Source organism: Oncorhynchus clarkii, chromosome 25 (genome assembly GCF_045791955.1).
Source record: "Oncorhynchus clarkii lewisi isolate Uvic-CL-2024 chromosome 25, UVic_Ocla_1.0, whole genome shotgun sequence".
Taxonomy (NCBI): Eukaryota; Metazoa; Chordata; class Actinopteri; order Salmoniformes; family Salmonidae; genus Oncorhynchus; species Oncorhynchus clarkii.
This window is the reverse complement of record NC_092171.1, coordinates 27,522,368-27,540,482: the sequence shown is the minus strand read 5'-3', so window position 1 is coordinate 27,540,482 and position 18,115 is coordinate 27,522,368. Positions and strand designations below refer to the sequence as shown.

Genomic DNA, 18,115 nt, shown 5'->3' with positions numbered 1-18,115 from the left:
AAAGATATCGGACACCTTGCAATCATGACACAATATGCGCCTTATTATATTCTAAATCACTACACATTTATGAATGAAAACTATTTATGAATGAAAACATCATGTGACCTAGACAAGTAACAAGAGCCAACATATTTACAACTGACAGTGACACAAAGTAGCTACTTTACAACGATTAGCCTACACCTAGCTACAAGCCTAAAACATAAAGAAAAGATGGAGGAATTATGACATTTTATTTTTTATAAAGTCGAAGAGTTATCCTAAGCCTGAATGGTGGAAATAAAGTCCCTTTATCAATATAAAAAGAAAACGCACAGAGAGCAGACAGTTATGGACGTGACGCTCACCAAAATTTAAGTGGAGCGACATGAAGAAAAACAATTAATGAGAAAAACAATAGAATGCGTAGTTAAAACAGAAAGGGATTGGCTCAAGGAGAATAAGGACATTTGACAGCTACCCGCCAGAAGAGCTAAACAATATCCTCCGCGCAACAAATGGACAGGAGTATTCGGTACCTAATTTTGTGTAGCCGGGATAAATCGTGTAATGCGGCACAGCATCATGACCAATGACAGCTTCAAAACATGCAAGGACGTCTTCAAGTCCCTTGTGAAGAGATATAGGAGACCGGGGAAAGTCGTCAGCACTCCCCCTTCCCATATCTACTGCTGACCTCCAGCTGCTACTAGAGTCCCCTGCGGTTTCCCCCGACACAGCTACGGGTCTAGTGAGGAAGGCTGGTTATCCAGCTGTATTTCGCTAAGCGTGGGGCCAGAGGGAAATCGACACTGAGACCTTCCTCTTTCCAGGTCAAGACAGACGAGGATGGAGTGGATTCGGCCACCTCCGTCTCTTCCACAATGCAGAGACGAAAAACCACCAAGAGGCGAACGAGCCGAATGAGAACCACAAAGGGTTAATATTTACTTTGCCCGGCAACCCAAACCGCCCACTGGCAAGTTTGAAAACATACTTCTCCAAGTGTCCCCAAGACGCTACATCCCTTTACCGCCACCCACTGCGGTCCCCACAAGTTGAACAAAGAAGGACATTTGGTAGGCTACTCTAAGAGCCGATGGTGGTACACTACCTCGGCAACCTGTTACCGTGTCTCAGCGAATAGGCCGGGTTGTCAATGCACTACACGACCCGCAGCCTCCGGAGCACAGCCGTGGAGCTGCTATCAAATGCCGGTCTGGTGTACATACAAGTTATAAATGTAACCAGGCACAGGTGAGAGAGCAGTTTGAGGAGCTACTGGGCGCCTTCTGTGACAGAGAGGAAGCGCTGGAATCACCTCCTCTCATCTGAGGAAGAGAGCCCACAAAGCCCCACCACAAGCAGCAGTAACAACAACAATACAAACAGATGGAAATGGTACCAAGCGAGTGAGTCATTCAACTTACCCCGCGGCTTGAAGATGTCCCATTTCACCATTAATGGCAGCATCCAATTAAATTTTAACAAGTAGCTGGCAAGACAACTAGCTCCGAAGAACCTAACAAGCTGGTTAACCCCTGACATCAAAACAACTTATTGCATTATTTGAATCTACATTTTTTAAATTTAGGCTGTCTTGGTGTTTCTTTAAAAAAACGTTTCATATTGATTCGTTTTTTGATGCCATTATTATATTGAAAAATGGAAGAAGAAAAAAAGCACTTGCACATCTGAATTATTTTCTTGTGTTGGAAACAATCCAATAACTTCAAAGGAAACATATCTGCACACTGCCTATATATTGATGAAATATGTATTTTTAAGCCATTAAATATATAGCTAAACCTTAGCCTGTCAAATAGTCCCACATGTGCAATCACGGGATAAACTAGCTATGCTACATGACGAGAGAAGAACGTTGCCAGCCTGCATAGTGATCGAACTAAAGTAACGAGATATAGTACTAATCGAACGAACGACTGGGTCGCGTCTCTGGCAACCACAAGACGAGGAAGTATAAATTAACTTGTAAAAATATAAAACAAAACCATTTTATTTCTACAGGTAAATGTGTGCTTTAGTATTGTTTTCTTTGGCAACTGTGGTATGAGTGGGATAAACGCTGACGTTCTGTACATTCCCTTGGATCCATTATTTACCTGCGGTCCATTATTTCCAAGGTAACGTACAGAACGTTTGCGTTCATCCCTTACATATCATATATTCATCATGAGTGGAAAAAAAGGGGTGGTTCAATACAACACATTGTATATGAACAAAACAACCTAATCTGCAACATTCTTTATCAGGTGAAATCCAAATTTACAATCATAATAAAAATGTTATGTGACCCCTAAAAAGGCAAACAGTAGTGAATATTATATTCAGAAAATCAAATCAGTTCCACAGTTTAGTGTGAAAATCAAAAAAAAATGTAACAAGAAATGTTTCACTTTAACCAAACAATTTCCTTCTTTACAACTCTATAGACAAACTTATTTCAACCTCAAAACGTTTATCTCCTTATCATCAAACACTAGCCAACATTGCTTCAGTCCAAGCATAAAGAAAGTGGCAACTCTTCTGTATATACAGAGTATAGTACAAATATATAAATGTCTCATGGTGGACACAGTGACCAAATATGAAAAATAAGATGTTTCTTACTTTGTGTTTCTTTGTACTTTCTTACAAATTCAAGTTCTTACAATCACTTTCCTAGTGGGTCAGAGGCCCAGAGAGCCAGGGGAATGGTATACTAGATATTGATCACTCTGCTCAGGGACAACAACAGCTACAACCACAGCAGAGATAACACTCTAGCTCCTCATCTCAGTCAAATATCAAGTGATTTCAACCATCAACAATCCTAATCACATTGAAAATACACATCTGTCATGTTGCCTTTACGCTTTCTGTACACAACGGGACCAATGCTGCTTCTTAAATATATCTATATCTAAATATATTATATTTTGCTCTCTTTCCACATTTCTCTGGAGTGCAAAGTTTGTGGTGGTGAGCATAGTTAGAAAACCTTGCCCAAAAGACATGTTAATTCTGTTGGAGCTTTGCTAGCACAAGCTCAGTCCTGGGGACCCTGGGCTGGCCCCCAAGGGCCTGGCTCTGTTCAAGGGCCTAATCCTGCATCTTGGAAGGGTTGTACAGTAGGGGAGATGTGGAGTCTGACCATGCAGGGCAGGTGTGTCCATGTCCATGTAGTTGGAGTACATAACATGCCATGCATCGCTGTTAGCAGGTAAAGGCTGGTAGTTGCAGTGTAGTGCAGTCCTAGCTGTACGGTACAGAGAGAGAGAGTCAGTCTCTTCATCTGAAGGCTGTGAACTCTCGCTGGGTGTGGCGTGGAGGAGGGTCAGCGGAGGGAAAGTCCGATCAGGTCTTGTTAGCCGAGCCGGAGGAGCGTCGGAGCTTCATGGACATACGGCTCTTGCTAGTACGAGGGGACATTGGCAAGGCTAACTGGTCGGCCCCGTCTAGAAGCGCTGCTGCTGGACTTTCTCCCTGCTGACTCTCGAGGCATGAGCCTGTGGAAGGAGAGCACAGGTGTTAGACCTGCCTGTAACCCACTACTGTGACAGTCAATGGTAAACAGTAATGTAGAAGGTAGGGCTAGCTGCTGCTGCTGCCCCCCCCCCCCCCCCGTCCCCTCTACAGACAGATAGACTACAGGGTCCTACTCCTCTAGTCTACAGCCTGCCTTCCTGAGGTTAATCCCCAGCTCCAATTAGTCTTTATGGAAGGGGAGGATCAGTACATGCACTTTGATTTGTAATGCAGTGGTAAAGGTGTTGCATCTTTCTGAAAGTAATTTGTTGATTGTATTATAATAAATGTTGACACATTTGAGTATAGTTACGGGTAGCTTTCTTTAGCTGAAACTTATCGAGGCATCAATGTTCATGAAATAAATCTAAACAACTAATCCCCATAGGTATGATGGTGGTGGTACTATAAAACACAACTGAAATCTAGAAAGTCAGAGAATAATAAACAGGAAACGAAAGGAGGAGGAAACAGGGTAAGAAGGAACAGAGAGAAAAAAAGGTACTTTGCCGTGTTAATGTTTTAGCATACCATTCACAGCTAGCGTGAAAGACCTTCCGTTTCAAGTCTTTGCCCTTTACTTTGCTGAGCCCAAAGTTTTCTAGTGGAGTTTTGGGAAGGAGCTGAAATATCAAGCTCTCTTTGGTTGGAAAAGTGAAGACAAGCCACAAAGCCACAGGTGAGAGAAAGGGGAGGAGAGGAAGAGGGGAGGGGAGGGGAAGAGAGGAAAGGGGAGAAGAGGGGAGGAGGAGAGAAGAAAAAGAGGGGAGTAGAGGAAATGGGAGGGGAGGAGAGGAAGAAGAAGAGGGGAGAGGGGAGGGTAATGGAGGGGCGTAGAGGAAATGGGAGGGGAGGGCAGGAGAGGAAGAAGAAGAGGGGAGAGGGGAGGGTAATGGAGGGGCGTAGAGGAAATGGGAGGGGAGGGCAGGAGAGGAAGAAGAAGAGGGGAGAGGGGAGGGTAATGGAGGGGCGTAGAGGAAATGAGAGGGGAGGAGAGGAAGAAGAAGAGGGGAGAGGGGAGGGTAATGGAGGGGCGTATAGGAAATGGGAGGAGAGGAGAGGAAGAAGAAGAGGGGAGAGGGGAGGGTAATGGAGGGGCGTAGAGGAAATGGGAGGGGAGGAGAGGAGAGGAAGAAGAAGAGGGGAGAGGGGAGGGTAATGGAGGGGAGTAGAGGAAATGGGAGGGGAGGAGAGGGGAGGGTAATGGAGGGGAGTAGAGGAAATGGGAGGGGAGAGGAGAGGAAGAAGAAGAGGGGAGAGGGGAGGGTAATGGAGGGGAGTAGAGGAAATGGGAGGGGAGGGGAGGAGAGGAAGAAGAAGAGGATACAACAGGATAAAGGAGGTCAGTAGCGCAGAAGAAGGAAAATGAGACAGGAGAGGAGGAAGAAATGAAGGATTAGGCAGGGAAGGAGCGGTACAGCGGGGTAGAGCGAGCAAGGAAACAATTGGAAAAAAGCAAAAAGAAGACAAAGACAACAGGAGAGAGAAAAGGAGAGAAGAGACAAGAGGTGTGAGCAGTGACAAGGCTAAGAGGGAATCAATAGAAGGTGCGCACAGAACAGACAGAAGCACCATCTAAACACACTCAATACAGTCAGGTCACACACACACACACACACACACACACACACATTAATGCAATGATTACACTTACTTACCGACATTTACACTTACATTAAATAATGATCTTCAGGGCCATAGTTATCATCTATAGTTACGTACCTTGTGTGTGCCTATGCCACCCATGAATACAGAGTGCAACTGTACTGTGCTCTGACTGGACTCATAAAAGACTTAACAGACAAAGAAAATCTACTGAACAATCCAGATGTACTGAACACACCAAGGCGGCAAAGAACCCGTGTTACAATAAGTTAGTGCTCAGGAACACACAGAGGAAGATTCTGGTTAGAACAAACCAAATCATTTAGAGTGTTAGTGAAAAGGCTTGGGCCTGTCTGGCCTGCTATGGTGGAAGCGTGCAAGGACTGACGTTCACGTTTATGTTAGATAGACGTCCAACTGACAACATGATGGAGCAGATACAAGAAACAGGGAAAAAGTGAGAGAAGCAGATTTGGTCAGTGGAGAGAGAGACATACAGAGACACACAGAGAGGTATCGTGAGAAGTAGAGTGGTCATAACATTGTTACAAGTCAAACAGAACGAAGTGGCAGCAGAGGCAGCGTCAGTTTGTTAGCTGTGGGGTTTCCTGGAGTCTTACCTTTAGATATACACAAGTGATAGATTATGATCTACAGGGGGAAACATAAGACAAAGGAAAATAAAACAAAAAACAAAATGAAAATTTAAATGGCAAACCAAAAAAAGAAAGAGAAATAAAAATGAAAATAACAACAAAAAAGAAGCATAACAGAAATATGATCATTTGCGGTTTGGAGGAGCAGAGAGTCCGTGGTGGACTGGTGTTATCAACACGGGCAATAATTCATCAAGTTTTGGAGCTGAAAAACACTCATCATTTCATTCTGTACTAGGAGAACTAAAGTTCAGGAAAGCACAGGTCAGTGCTACTATAATTACATTACAACATTACCATAATAATATCAGGTATTTTTCAGTCAAAAAACATGTTTATTTTTCTCATTATGTGGAGAAAAGAACATGCACAGACATGCATCTTTTTATAAATGAACGGGTCGCAAATTCAAACTGTCAAAAAGCAAAGTCTGATGGACAGATTCAAAATTCAAAATTCGCACATCTGAGCAATCTTTGTTGCAGGTGCATGTTAACAGTTGAATAACACGAGAAAAAATAAGAAACCCGCACACACTTATTACGCTTTACATATCGGCCTCGTCAGAGCATTGGTGAGTATTTTTAATTTGCACTTTTATGTAGACATTGCTCCACCCACATCCGCTCAATGCATCGAATGGGGTTGGAGTCGAGGGAAAATAAAACACGTGTTGCCAAATATAACAATGCGCATTTCATAAGTATTCAAATAAAGTGTGTACATAAAATGTATTAAACACATCTGTAAAACCACAAAGAGGACATCAACATATCAAGTAAGTTTTCAAAAATCATTGGGTACAGTGTAAGAAATGTACAGATTCCAAATATTTGTAGACATATAGAGTATCAGTCAGAAGTTTGAAGACACCTATTCATTCAAGGGTTTTTCTTTACTTTTACTGTTTTCTACATTGTAGAATAAACTATGAAATAACACATATGGGATCATGTAGTAACAAAAAAGTTATGTTAAACAAATCAAAATATATTTTAGATTCTTCAAAGTAGCCAACCTTTGCCTTGACAGCTTTGCACACTTTTGACACTCTCAACCAACTTCATGAGGAATGCTTTTCCAACAGTCTTGAAGGAGTTCCCACGTATACTGGGCACTTGTTCCTGCTTTTCCTTCACTCTGCGGTCCAACTCATCCCAAAACATCTCAATTGGGTTAAGGTCGGGTGATTGTGGTATTTGGTATTTCTGGTATTTGATTAGGATCCCCATTAGCAGGTTGCAAAAGCAGCAGCTACTTTTCCTGGGGTCCACACAAAACAGAAAACATGTCATAATACAGAACACCAATAGACAAGAACAGCACAAGGACAGAACTACATACATTTTGGAGGCCAGGTCATCTGATGCAGCACTCCATCACTCTCCTTCTTTGTCAAAAAGCCCTTACACAGCCTGGAGGTGTGTTGGGTCATTGTCCAGTTGAAAAACAAATGATAGCCACACTAAGCGCCAACCAGATGGGATGGCGTATCGCTGCAGAATGCTGTGGTAGCCATGCTGGTTAAGTGTGCCTTGAATTCTAAATAAATCACATACAGTGTCACCAGTAAAGCACCCCCACACCATCACACCTCCTCCTCCATGCTTCACGGTGGGAACTACGCATGCAGAGATCATCTGTTCATCTACTTTGTGTCTCACAAAGACATGGCAGTTGGAACCAAAAATCTCAAATCTTCTTCGCATTGGTGTCCTTTAGTAGTGGTTTCTTTGCAGCAATTCGACCATGAAGGCCTGATTCCAGCAGTCTCCCCTGAACAGTTGATGTTGAGATGTGTCTGTTACTTGAACTCTGTGAAGCATTTATTTCAGCTGCAATTTCTGAGGCTGGTAACTCTAATGAACTTATCCTCCTGCAGCAGAGGTAACTCTGGGTCTTCCTTTCCTGTGGCGGTCCTCATGAGAGCCACTTTCATAAAGGTGCTTGATGGTTTTTGCAACTGCACTTGAAGAAACTTTCACATTTTTTGAAAATGTCCAGATTGACTGACCTTCATGTCTTAAAGTAATGATGGACTGTTATTTCTCTTTGCTTATTTGAGCTGTTCTTGCCATAATATGGACTTGGTCTTTTACTAAATAGGCCTATCTTCTGTATACCAACCCTACCTTGTCACAACACAACGGATTGGCTCAAACTCATTAAGAAGGAAAGAAATACCTCAAATGAACTTAAAATATATTTTGATTTGTTTAACACCTTTTTGGTTACTACATGATTCCATATGTGTTATTTCATAGTTTTGATGTCTTCACTATTACTATACAATGTAGAACATAGTAAAAATAAAGAAAAACTCTGGAATGAGTAGGTGTGACCAGACCTTTTTACTGCTAAGTGGCTACATGCTACAGTACACGCATGTAGAAAATGAAAGGGTCACCCAGCCAGAAGACTAGTCAACTAGTCAAGAAGAATACTATACTGTGACACAGAGCTGTTCTCGCTCTGTTCTCATATTTCTAATGTTAGTCACAGATGGAAGATGATGTGTGCTCATAAAGCAGTAAATTACAGTAAGAGAATAAAATAAATACACTTAAAACAATATACCCAGTACCAGACAATGAGGCTGGAGAGAGAATCAATGTGATATGAGAACATGGGAAGACCAAAAATGCCCTGGGCCTGGCAGAGCACTTATCACCCCAGGAGAGAGAGGGGGATACACGTGGCTAACTGTTCTATCTAGGGGAAACACTATTCAGTGTGTATTTTATAATATTTTAAAAAGACTGTGGAGGTGTATAGAAGACACAACTAGTGTGGTTTATGGCAAGTAGTGTGGTTAAGGTCATTATGGCAAGTAGCGTGGTTAAGGTCATTATGGCAAGTAGCGTGGTTAAGGTCATTATGGCAAGTAGTGTGGTTAAGGTCATTATGGCAAGTAGTGTGGTTAAGGTCATTATGGCAAGTAGCGTGGTTAAGGTCATTATGGCAAGTAGTGTGGTTAAGGTCATTATGGCAAGTAGTGTGGTTAAGGTCATTATGGCAAGTAGTGTGGTTAAGGTCATTATGGCAAGTAGTGTGGTTATGGTCATTATGGCAAGTAGTGTGGTTAAGGTTATTATGGCAAGTAGCGTGGTTATGGTCATTATGGCAAGTAGTGTGGTTAAGGTCATTATGGCAAGTAGCATGGTTAAGGTCATTATGGCAAGTAGTGTGGTTAAGGTCATTATGGCAAGTAGTGTGGTTAAGGTCATTAAGGCAAGTAGTGTGGTTAAGGTCATTAAGGCAAGTAGTGTGGTTAAGGTCATTAAGGCAAGTATACTCAGACAGACTGAGTATACAGTGATCTTACCTGGGTCTGACGGGAGGTGGAGGTAGGGAGCGGGGCAGAAGACTCTTGCTGCATAGTCCTCGAAGGTGGTTGGCTCCAGGTGGTGCTGTACGATGGTCTCCAGGTAACGCGCTCTCTCCTCGTAGCTGGGCCAAAGGTCAAGGGTCAAAGGTCATTCAGCATGAGACACAGAACACATAAGGATTACAAGACCTCTCTCAAAGGGAGATAACAAAAACCAAATAGAAATGAGAGACTGGGAGGAAAAAACAACGCCCTTTGGGACGGCATTACCTGGTGCAGCACTGTACCCACCTACCTACTCTACAGTCTAGATCAAATCTCAGCCTCTCATCTATCACCCCCCCCCCCCCCGCCTCTCTCTTTTCTCTGTCAACCAAATAAGTCTCCCTAATCAGACTCTCTGGCCATAATGACAACTATCCACTGCCATTAGGCGCTCCTAGGTAAAAAGAGACGAAAGACACAACCATCTCCGTCCAACCCATAATATCAAAAGTGTATTAGGAACCTATCATTGGCTTTTGAATATCATGACATTTGGCAACAGTGGCCTTTTTACTGTCTCTATTACCCAGTTAAGTAAAAATGATGGTATTCTGTTAATGGATTGGATTGGATTAGAGTTGGGATGTTGCATATGGGTTTTCTACATGAATACGGCAGGCAGAGAGGAGAGAGAAGCGGAGAGAGAGAGGAACAGAGAAGTAGACAGAGAGTATAGGAGAAAGCGAGAGAAAGCAATGGAGAGAGAGAAAGGGTGAGGAACTCCTCTCCTGCTGGGGTGAGGAAGGGGAGAGGATATTTTGGGAGCAGCCCTGTGCGCTGTGTATCTAGGGGTGAGGAGCTGCTTGGCGTGAGCTGACACGAGGAACAATTGCCAAACAGACTCTCTCACACACAAGGAAGTGTAAGAGGCTGCACAGCAGGGGGAGAACAGCACTCCAGTGGATCTGCCGCCTGCCTTTTCCTGTTTCCCAGCACCCCACTTCCTGCTCGCTGTTAGAGCAACCAGAAATACTGCTCAGACAGGGCGATGGCTGTGAGAAGCAGGGAGTGTGTGTGTTGTGTGAGACAGTAACTGTGTGTGTGTGTATATATGTGTGAGTGTGTGTGTCACAGTAATAATGATCAAGTTAATGCACGTCTGTCAGCAGGCATCAGATCAGACTCCTTAAAACCTCTCCCATTTCATGCCACTTGCAGACAAAAAAGACGCCCCACACGCCTCTGACACAGAGAGACAACATGTCACACTGACACCAGGGCACTAACACTGGGAGGAAAACATCATCAAAAACCAATCACCTCTCTTAATGGATGTTGGAGATGGAGTTAGAGTCAATGAGTGCCTCATCAAGCCAACAGGGATTCTACTGTTTACCTGCTCCATTTAATTCAAACATCTCACAAGAACATACGTCTATTGAGTCTTGATATCAGTATCTCAGCCTTTCACTACACCCATGTTACTGTGTGAGGTTCCAACCCAATAACAGAGCCTGGCAGTGTTTCTTATGGACCGATAGGTGTACAGTATCAGTATTGTCTTTCAGCCTTATTCACGGCAACCATGTAAGTCACTGTGTGAGGTGCTGTGTCTGGCGGCCTCGAGGTAGGTAAACAAACACATGTCTGGTCAGACCAGGGCAGCTGTGCCTGACATCAGCTTGGAGAGGAGCAGAGAGGAGAAGTGAGGAGGAGCAGCTCCACTGCTGTGTTATTTAATGGTAATCATCATTTCAGCCTCTTTATCCTTTCTCTTCCATCTTGTTCTCCCCCTGTCCCTGCCCAATGCGCTGCTAATGCCACCCTGTCAGCACGACAACTAATCCCTTCGCACTGTTGACTTGAGATGCTCTTTTGTGCGTCTGTAAAAAAAAACGAGGTGAAGAAAAAAATGTTTTTTTTTTAAAACCATCAAATAGGCCCTGGCCTCAGCTCCGTCTGCTAATATACAGGAATTGAATTTTTGATGTGTATTTCTTTTAACAGCTTGTTAAAGAAGAAAAGTGTCTTTAGGTTTTTCTCTCCAGCCTTACAGCCTCTCGAGTGGGGATAGGAGCAGTGGAGAGGAGAGAGGAGAGGAGAGAGGAGTGAGGGGGAAGGAGAGGGGTCTTTTGTGTATTACCAGAAACTAATTTTCCCTGTGGATGAAAGGAAAAAAGAGAAAATGCTCCTGCCCCCCCCACCAAGCTTTTCATTGTCACTGTGCTCAACTCCCGGCTCTCGGAGGAAAGAGGACAAATTGCTAGTGAAGAGACACCAGAAGCGAGCTTGTTAGCACATTATGGGTGGTGGAGGGTGTGTGTTTGCGTGTGTGATGGAGGCTGTGTGTCTCAATGTGTGTGTGTGTGTTGGATGGTGTGTGTGTGTGTGTTGGATGGTGTCTGTCTGTGTGTGTGTGTGTGTGTGTGTGTTGGATGGTGTCTGTCTGTGTGTGTGTGTGTGTTGGATAGTGTGTGTGTGTTGGATAGTGTGTGTCCGTGTGAAGGGGACCATGGTGGGCTACAGGAACAGTTCCCTGGCGTCGTGTTAATTCAGCACACAGAACATACTGCTGCTGATAGCCTCCAAATGTATGCCTTTTCTCCTTTCTTTTCCCTGTGCCCAACCTCTATCCTTCCCTGTGCTGAAGGAGTGAGTGTGCCAGGAGAAGGAGAGAGCTGCCAGGCCTCCCCAGAGGAGGAGGGAGAGAGCGCTGTGTTGCTCTAAACAAGACATGGCTCTCCTCTATTTGGAGGAGATTCAGGACCAAGAGCGTCTCGCCACTGAGCAGAGCTCACAGAGAGAACACAGGCCCAACATTGACCTGTGCACTTCAGAGCTCACAGAGGGAACACAGGCCCAACATCGACCTGTGCACTTCAGTCAGAGCTCAGAGAGAATACAAGCCCAACATCGACCTGTGCACTTCAGAGCTCACAGAGAGAACACAGGCCCAACATAAACCTGTACACTTCAGAGCTCACAGAGAACACAGGCCCAACATCAACCTGTACACTTCAGAGCTCACAGAGAACACAGGCCCAACATCAACCTGTACACTTCAGAGCTCACAGAGAGAACACAGGCCCAACATAAACCTGTACACTTCAGAGCTCACAGAGAACACAGGCCCAACATCAATTTGTACACTTCAGAGCTCACAGAGAACACAGGCCCAACATCAACCTGTACACTTCAGAGCTCACAGAGAACACAGGCCCAACATCAATCTGTACACTTCAGAGCTCACAGAGAACACAGGCCCAACATCAACCTGTACAGTTCAGAGCTCACACACAATGACATGGATGAGGACAAGGATGACAGGAAAGGAGGGAGAAGTGACCTGTGAGACAAAGCAGACAATATGAATGTACTCTACAGAGAGCACATATCAGGCTTTTGTGCCCAGTGAGTCAAATAGCATTTCCTTCTTTAAATGCGCCACAATTGAAAACAGTATGGCCCCCTGGTAATTACAACTGCAAATGAGAGGGGAAAGGTGTACACCTAGCTAGGGGATCAAACTGACACCTACAGGATGTCACCCCCCCCCCCCCCCCCCTCACATCAATTTCTATTATTGGAACCTAACAGTCCACCTTGGGGTGTTGCATTGCTGGCATCTTCAAAAAGAAAACACAGTAAGAATGTGGAGAGCCCGGACGGAAGAGCCTACTGTTCTAATGTGAGACGAGAGCAGAGCATCACTACAGAGAGAAAAAGTGGGGACATGTTTCCCAGTCTCAGTAACTGTCCCTCTACACTGCTTCAACACAGCTCTGCAATCAGGCCCCACTATCCCAGTCAGGCCCCACTACCAAACAGAGAGCCAATCTGCCAGTCAGGCCCCACTACCAAACAGAGACACAATCTGCCAGTCAGGCCCCACTACCTAACAGAGAGCCAATCTGCCAGTCAGGCCCCACTACCAAACAGAGACACAATCTGCCAGTCAGGCCCCACTACCAAACAGAGAGCCAATCTGCCAATCTCCCACTACCTAACAGAGAGCCAATCTGCCAGTCAGGCCCCACTACCTAACAGAGAGCCAATCTGTCAGTCAGGCCCCACCCACTACCAAACAGAGACACAATCTGCCAGTCAGGCCCCACTACCAAACAGAGAGCCAATCTGTCAATCTCCCACTACCTAACAGAGAGCCAATCTGCCAGTCAGGCCCCACCCACTACCAAACAGAGACACAATCTGCCAGTCAGGCCCCACTACCAAACAGAGACACAATCTGCCAGTCAGGCCCCACTACCAAACAGAGACACAATCTGCCAGTCAGGCCCCACTACCAAACAGACACAATCTGCCAGTCAGGCCCCACTACCAAACAGAGTTAATATGGACACGATCATCAACCCAGTTAGAACGGGAGAATACACATTACATTCAACATCTCCTGACAATTATGTCCATCCACTGCAGCATCCGATGCAGGTATAACTGATATTCTTCAAGAATCAATGCGTATATGGTTCATTTAAAACGATCATAAACAGCTGTACATATCACAGAGTGGGCCTTTAGGTGAAGGTCAGGGGTTTTGACACATTTCTCCTAAATAACCCCAGATCAGACACATGACTAGCATCAGTCAACGGACCAGCGACTACAAGAATCCCAGGGCTCCACATTGCTCATCTCACAGCCCAAGAATGATCAAATTGAATTTTGATGAAAATATGGGGCAGCAGAAACGGACCCAATATCAGTGATTCTAACTGGCAGTGTTCGTACAGCTACCTGCTTTATTCTGCACCACAGGGCAATGGGAGAGAGAACAGAGCAGAGAGAGAGAGAGGGGGAGAAAAAACATCACATAAATAATTGAATTTGACGAGTTTTACAGACTATGATTACAGAAATCTATGTGTGCCCTGAAGTGCAGGGTAATCGGTTTATTCCCCCATCTGATGGCTGCGATATAGAGGGTCTAACAGTGATTTTATTACTGTTAGGAGGACGGAGGGAGCTGTGGCTGACTGCCATAGCCCTCCTTGTCATTACAGCCAATGTCCCCCTCGCTCCCTCCATCGCCAGCCCCCAGATGGGAGGAGAAATAGCCCAGCTAATGCTCCTCCGCCTGGGGCCACACAGTCACAGATCTGGGGCCCTCTGGAGTCAGATCCACTCCTATTAATCTCCTACCAAACCGAATTGGAGGGCTGCCTATGAAATATAGCTCCAGGACTTGAAGCCCTGATTTATCTCTCGATCATTCTGCCCTCCCCCCTCCCCAGGGGATGGGGAGATGGTGCTCACTGCTCACACTGCCTGCTGACACAAATTCAACATTTACTTCATGTTTAAAGGCGAAGCGGAGCGATTGCTAACGTTCTCACGGGCAGGAGGAAACACATACATGGGAATAATGATTCATGAATTAGAGGAGGGAAGTTTACATGCATACATGTATGTCAATTGTTTTTCTCCGAACTGTGCTCTGTATGTAGGAGAATCTGTTATAAATAATCTGTTTATTTAGCCAATACATGTATTCAGAGAATACATTAATGTTAACCATACTTCCACAGTAGAGGTCGACCGATTAATCGGAATGGCCGATTAATTAGGGCCGATTTCAAGTTTTCATAACAATCGGAAATTGGTATTTTTCTTTTTTTCACACCTTTATTTAACTAGGCAAGTCAGTTAAGAACACATTCTTATTTTCAATGACGGCCTAGGAACGGTGGGTTAACTGCCTTGTTCAGGGGCAGAACGACAGATTTTTACCTTGTCAGCTCGGGGGATTCAACCTTGCAACCTTACAGTTAACTAGTCCAACGGTCTAACCACCTGCCTCTCATTGCACTGCCTGCCTGTTACGCGAATGCAGTAAGAAGCCAAAGTAAGTTGCTAGCTAGCATTAAACTTAGCTTATAAAAAATAATCAATCAATCAATCATAATCACTAGTTAACTACACATGGTTGATGATATTACTAGTTTATCTAGCGTGTCCTGTGTTGCATATAATCGATGCAGTGTGCATTCGCGAAAAAGGACTGTCGTTGCTCCAACGTGTACCTAACCATAAACATCAATGCCTTTCTTAAAATCAATACACAAGTATATATTTTTAAACCTGCATATTTAGTTAATATGGCCTGCTAACATGAATTTCTTTTAACTAGGTATATTGTGTCACTTCTCTTGCAAGAGAGTCAGGGTATATGCAGCAGTTTGGGCCGCCTGGTTCGTTGCGAACTGTGTGAAGACTATTTCTTCCTAACAAAGACAGCCAACTTCGCCAAACGGGGGATGTTTTAACAAAAGCACATTTGCGAAAAAAGCACAATCATTGCACGACTGTACCTAACCATAAACACCAATGCCTTTCTTAAAATCAATATACAGAAGTATATATTTTTAAACCTGCATATTTAGCTAAAAGAAATCCAGGTTAGCAGGCAATATTAACCAGGTGAAATTGTGTCACTTCTCTTGCGTTCATTGCACGCAGAGTCAGGGTATATGCAACAGTTTGGGCCGCCTGGCTCGTTGCGAACAAATTTTTCAGAATTTTACGTAATTATAACATAACATTGAAGGTTGTACAATGTAACAGCTTTTTATTTTTTTTCTAAATTATCGTTTCCGGATTCGACCATATTAATGACCAAAGGCTCGTATTTCTGTGTGTTATTATGTTATAATTAAGTATATGATTTGATATTTGATAGAGCAGTCTGACTGAGCGGTGGTAGACAGCAGCAGGCTCGTAAGCATTCATTCAAACAGCACTTTCGTGCGTCTTGCCAGCAGCTCTTCGCTGTGCTTCAAGCATTGAGCTGTTTATGACTTCAAACCTATTAACTCCCGAGATTAGGCTGGTGTAACCGATGTGAAATGGATAGCTAGTTAGCGGGGTGCGCGCTAATAGCGTTTCAAACGTCACTCGCTCTGAGACCTTGAAGTAGTTGTTCCCCTTGCTCTGCAAGGGCCGCGGATTTTGTGGAGCGATGGGTAACGATGCTTCGAGGGTGGCTGTTGCCAATGTGTTCCTGGTTCGAGCCCAGGTAGGGGCGAGGAGAGGGACGGAAACTATACTGTTACACTGGCAATACTAAAGTGCATATAAGAACATCCAATAGTCGAAGGTATACAAACACATACACACAGCTCATCTCAGAGCCTGTAGCTGACCTGCAGCAAACCCCCCCCCCGCCGCAAAATAATAGTAGAGGGAAGTTTACATAAACTCAATTAGGATTTGGTAGCATTGCCTTTAAATAGTTTAACTTGGGTCAAACGTTTCAGGTAGCCTTCCACAAGCTTCCCACAATAAGTTGGGTGAATTTTGGCCCATTCCTCCTGACAGAGCTGGTGTAACTAAGTCTGGTTTGTAGCTTGGCTCTCTCGCACACGCTTTTTCAGTTCTGCCCACAAATGTTCTCTAGTCAGGGCTTTGTGATGGCCACTCCAATACCTTGACTTTGTTTTCCTCAATTGTTTTTCTCCGAACTGTGCTCTGTATGTAGGAGAATCTGTTATAAATAATCTGTTTATTTAGCCAATACATGTATTCAGAGAATACATTAATGTTAACCATACTTCCACAGTAGAGGTCGACCGATTAATCGGAATGGCCGATTAATTAGGGCCGATTTCAAGTTTTCATAACAATCGGAAATTGGTATTTTTCTTTTTTTCACACCTTTATTTAACTAGGCAAGTCAGTTAAGAACACATTCTTATTTTCAATGACGGCCTAGGAACGGTGGGTTAACTGCCTTGTTCAGGGGCAGAACGACAGATTTTTACCTTGTCAGCTCGGGGGATTCAACCTTGCAACCTTACAGTTAACTAGTCCAACGGTCTAACCACCTGCCTCTCATTGCACTGCCTGCCTGTTACGCGAATGCAGTAAGAAGCCAAAGTAAGTTGCTAGCTAGCATTAAACTTAGCTTATAAAAAATAATCAATCAATCAATCATAATCACTAGTTAACTACACATGGTTGATGATATTACTAGTTTATCTAGCGTGTCCTGTGTTGCATATAATCGATGCAGTGTGCATTCGCGAAAAAGGACTGTCGTTGCTCCAACGTGTACCTAACCATAAACATCAATGCCTTTCTTAAAATCAATACACAAGTATATATTTTTAAACCTGCATATTTAGTTAATATGGCCTGCTAACATGAATTTCTTTTAACTAGGTATATTGTGTCACTTCTCTTGCAAGAGAGTCAGGGTATATGCAGCAGTTTGGGCCGCCTGGTTCGTTGCGAACTGTGTGAAGACTATTTCTTCCTAACAAAGACAGCCAACTTCGCCAAACGGGGGATGTTTTAACAAAAGCACATTTGCGAAAAAAGCACAATCATTGCACGACTGTACCTAACCATAAACACCAATGCCTTTCTTAAAATCAATATACAGAAGTATATATTTTTAAACCTGCATATTTAGCTAAAAGAAATCCAGGTTAGCAGGCAATATTAACCAGGTGAAATTGTGTCACTTCTCTTGCGTTCATTGCACGCAGAGTCAGGGTATATGCAACAGTTTGGGCCGCCTGGCTCGTTGCGAACAAATTTTTCAGAATTTTACGTAATTATAACATAACATTGAAGGTTGTACAATGTAACAGCTTTTTATTTTTTTTCTAAATTATCGTTTCCGGATTCGACCATATTAATGACCAAAGGCTCGTATTTCTGTGTGTTATTATGTTATAATTAAGTATATGATTTGATATTTGATAGAGCAGTCTGACTGAGCGGTGGTAGACAGCAGCAGGCTCGTAAGCATTCATTCAAACAGCACTTTCGTGCGTCTTGCCAGCAGCTCTTCGCTGTGCTTCAAGCATTGAGCTGTTTATGACTTCAAACCTATTAACTCCCGAGATTAGGCTGGTGTAACCGATGTGAAATGGATAGCTAGTTAGCGGGGTGCGCGCTAATAGCGTTTCAAACGTCACTCGCTCTGAGACCTTGAAGTAGTTGTTCCCCTTGCTCTGCAAGGGCCGCGGATTTTGTGGAGCGATGGGTAACGATGCTTCGAGGGTGG

The 18,115-nt window shown here is 43.9% G+C and overlaps 1 protein-coding gene across 1 annotated transcript in view; it reads right to left on the bottom strand.

Annotated features, from left to right (window-relative positions):
• Positions 1-233: 233 nt before the first annotated feature.
• LOC139384097 (ral GTPase-activating protein subunit alpha-1-like) overlaps positions 234-18,115 on the bottom strand; it is a 127,775-nt gene continuing 109,893 nt past the window's right edge. Inside the window, exons 41-43 of the mRNA XM_071128743.1 lie at positions 9,097-9,221; positions 4,042-4,150; positions 234-3,491 (exon numbers count right to left, since the gene is read on the bottom strand). Of these exons, the coding sequence (XP_070984844.1) occupies positions 3,398-3,491; positions 4,042-4,150; positions 9,097-9,221 (328 nt within the window). The 3' untranslated portion in view covers positions 234-3,397. The remainder of the gene's footprint in view (positions 3,492-4,041; positions 4,151-9,096; positions 9,222-18,115) is intronic.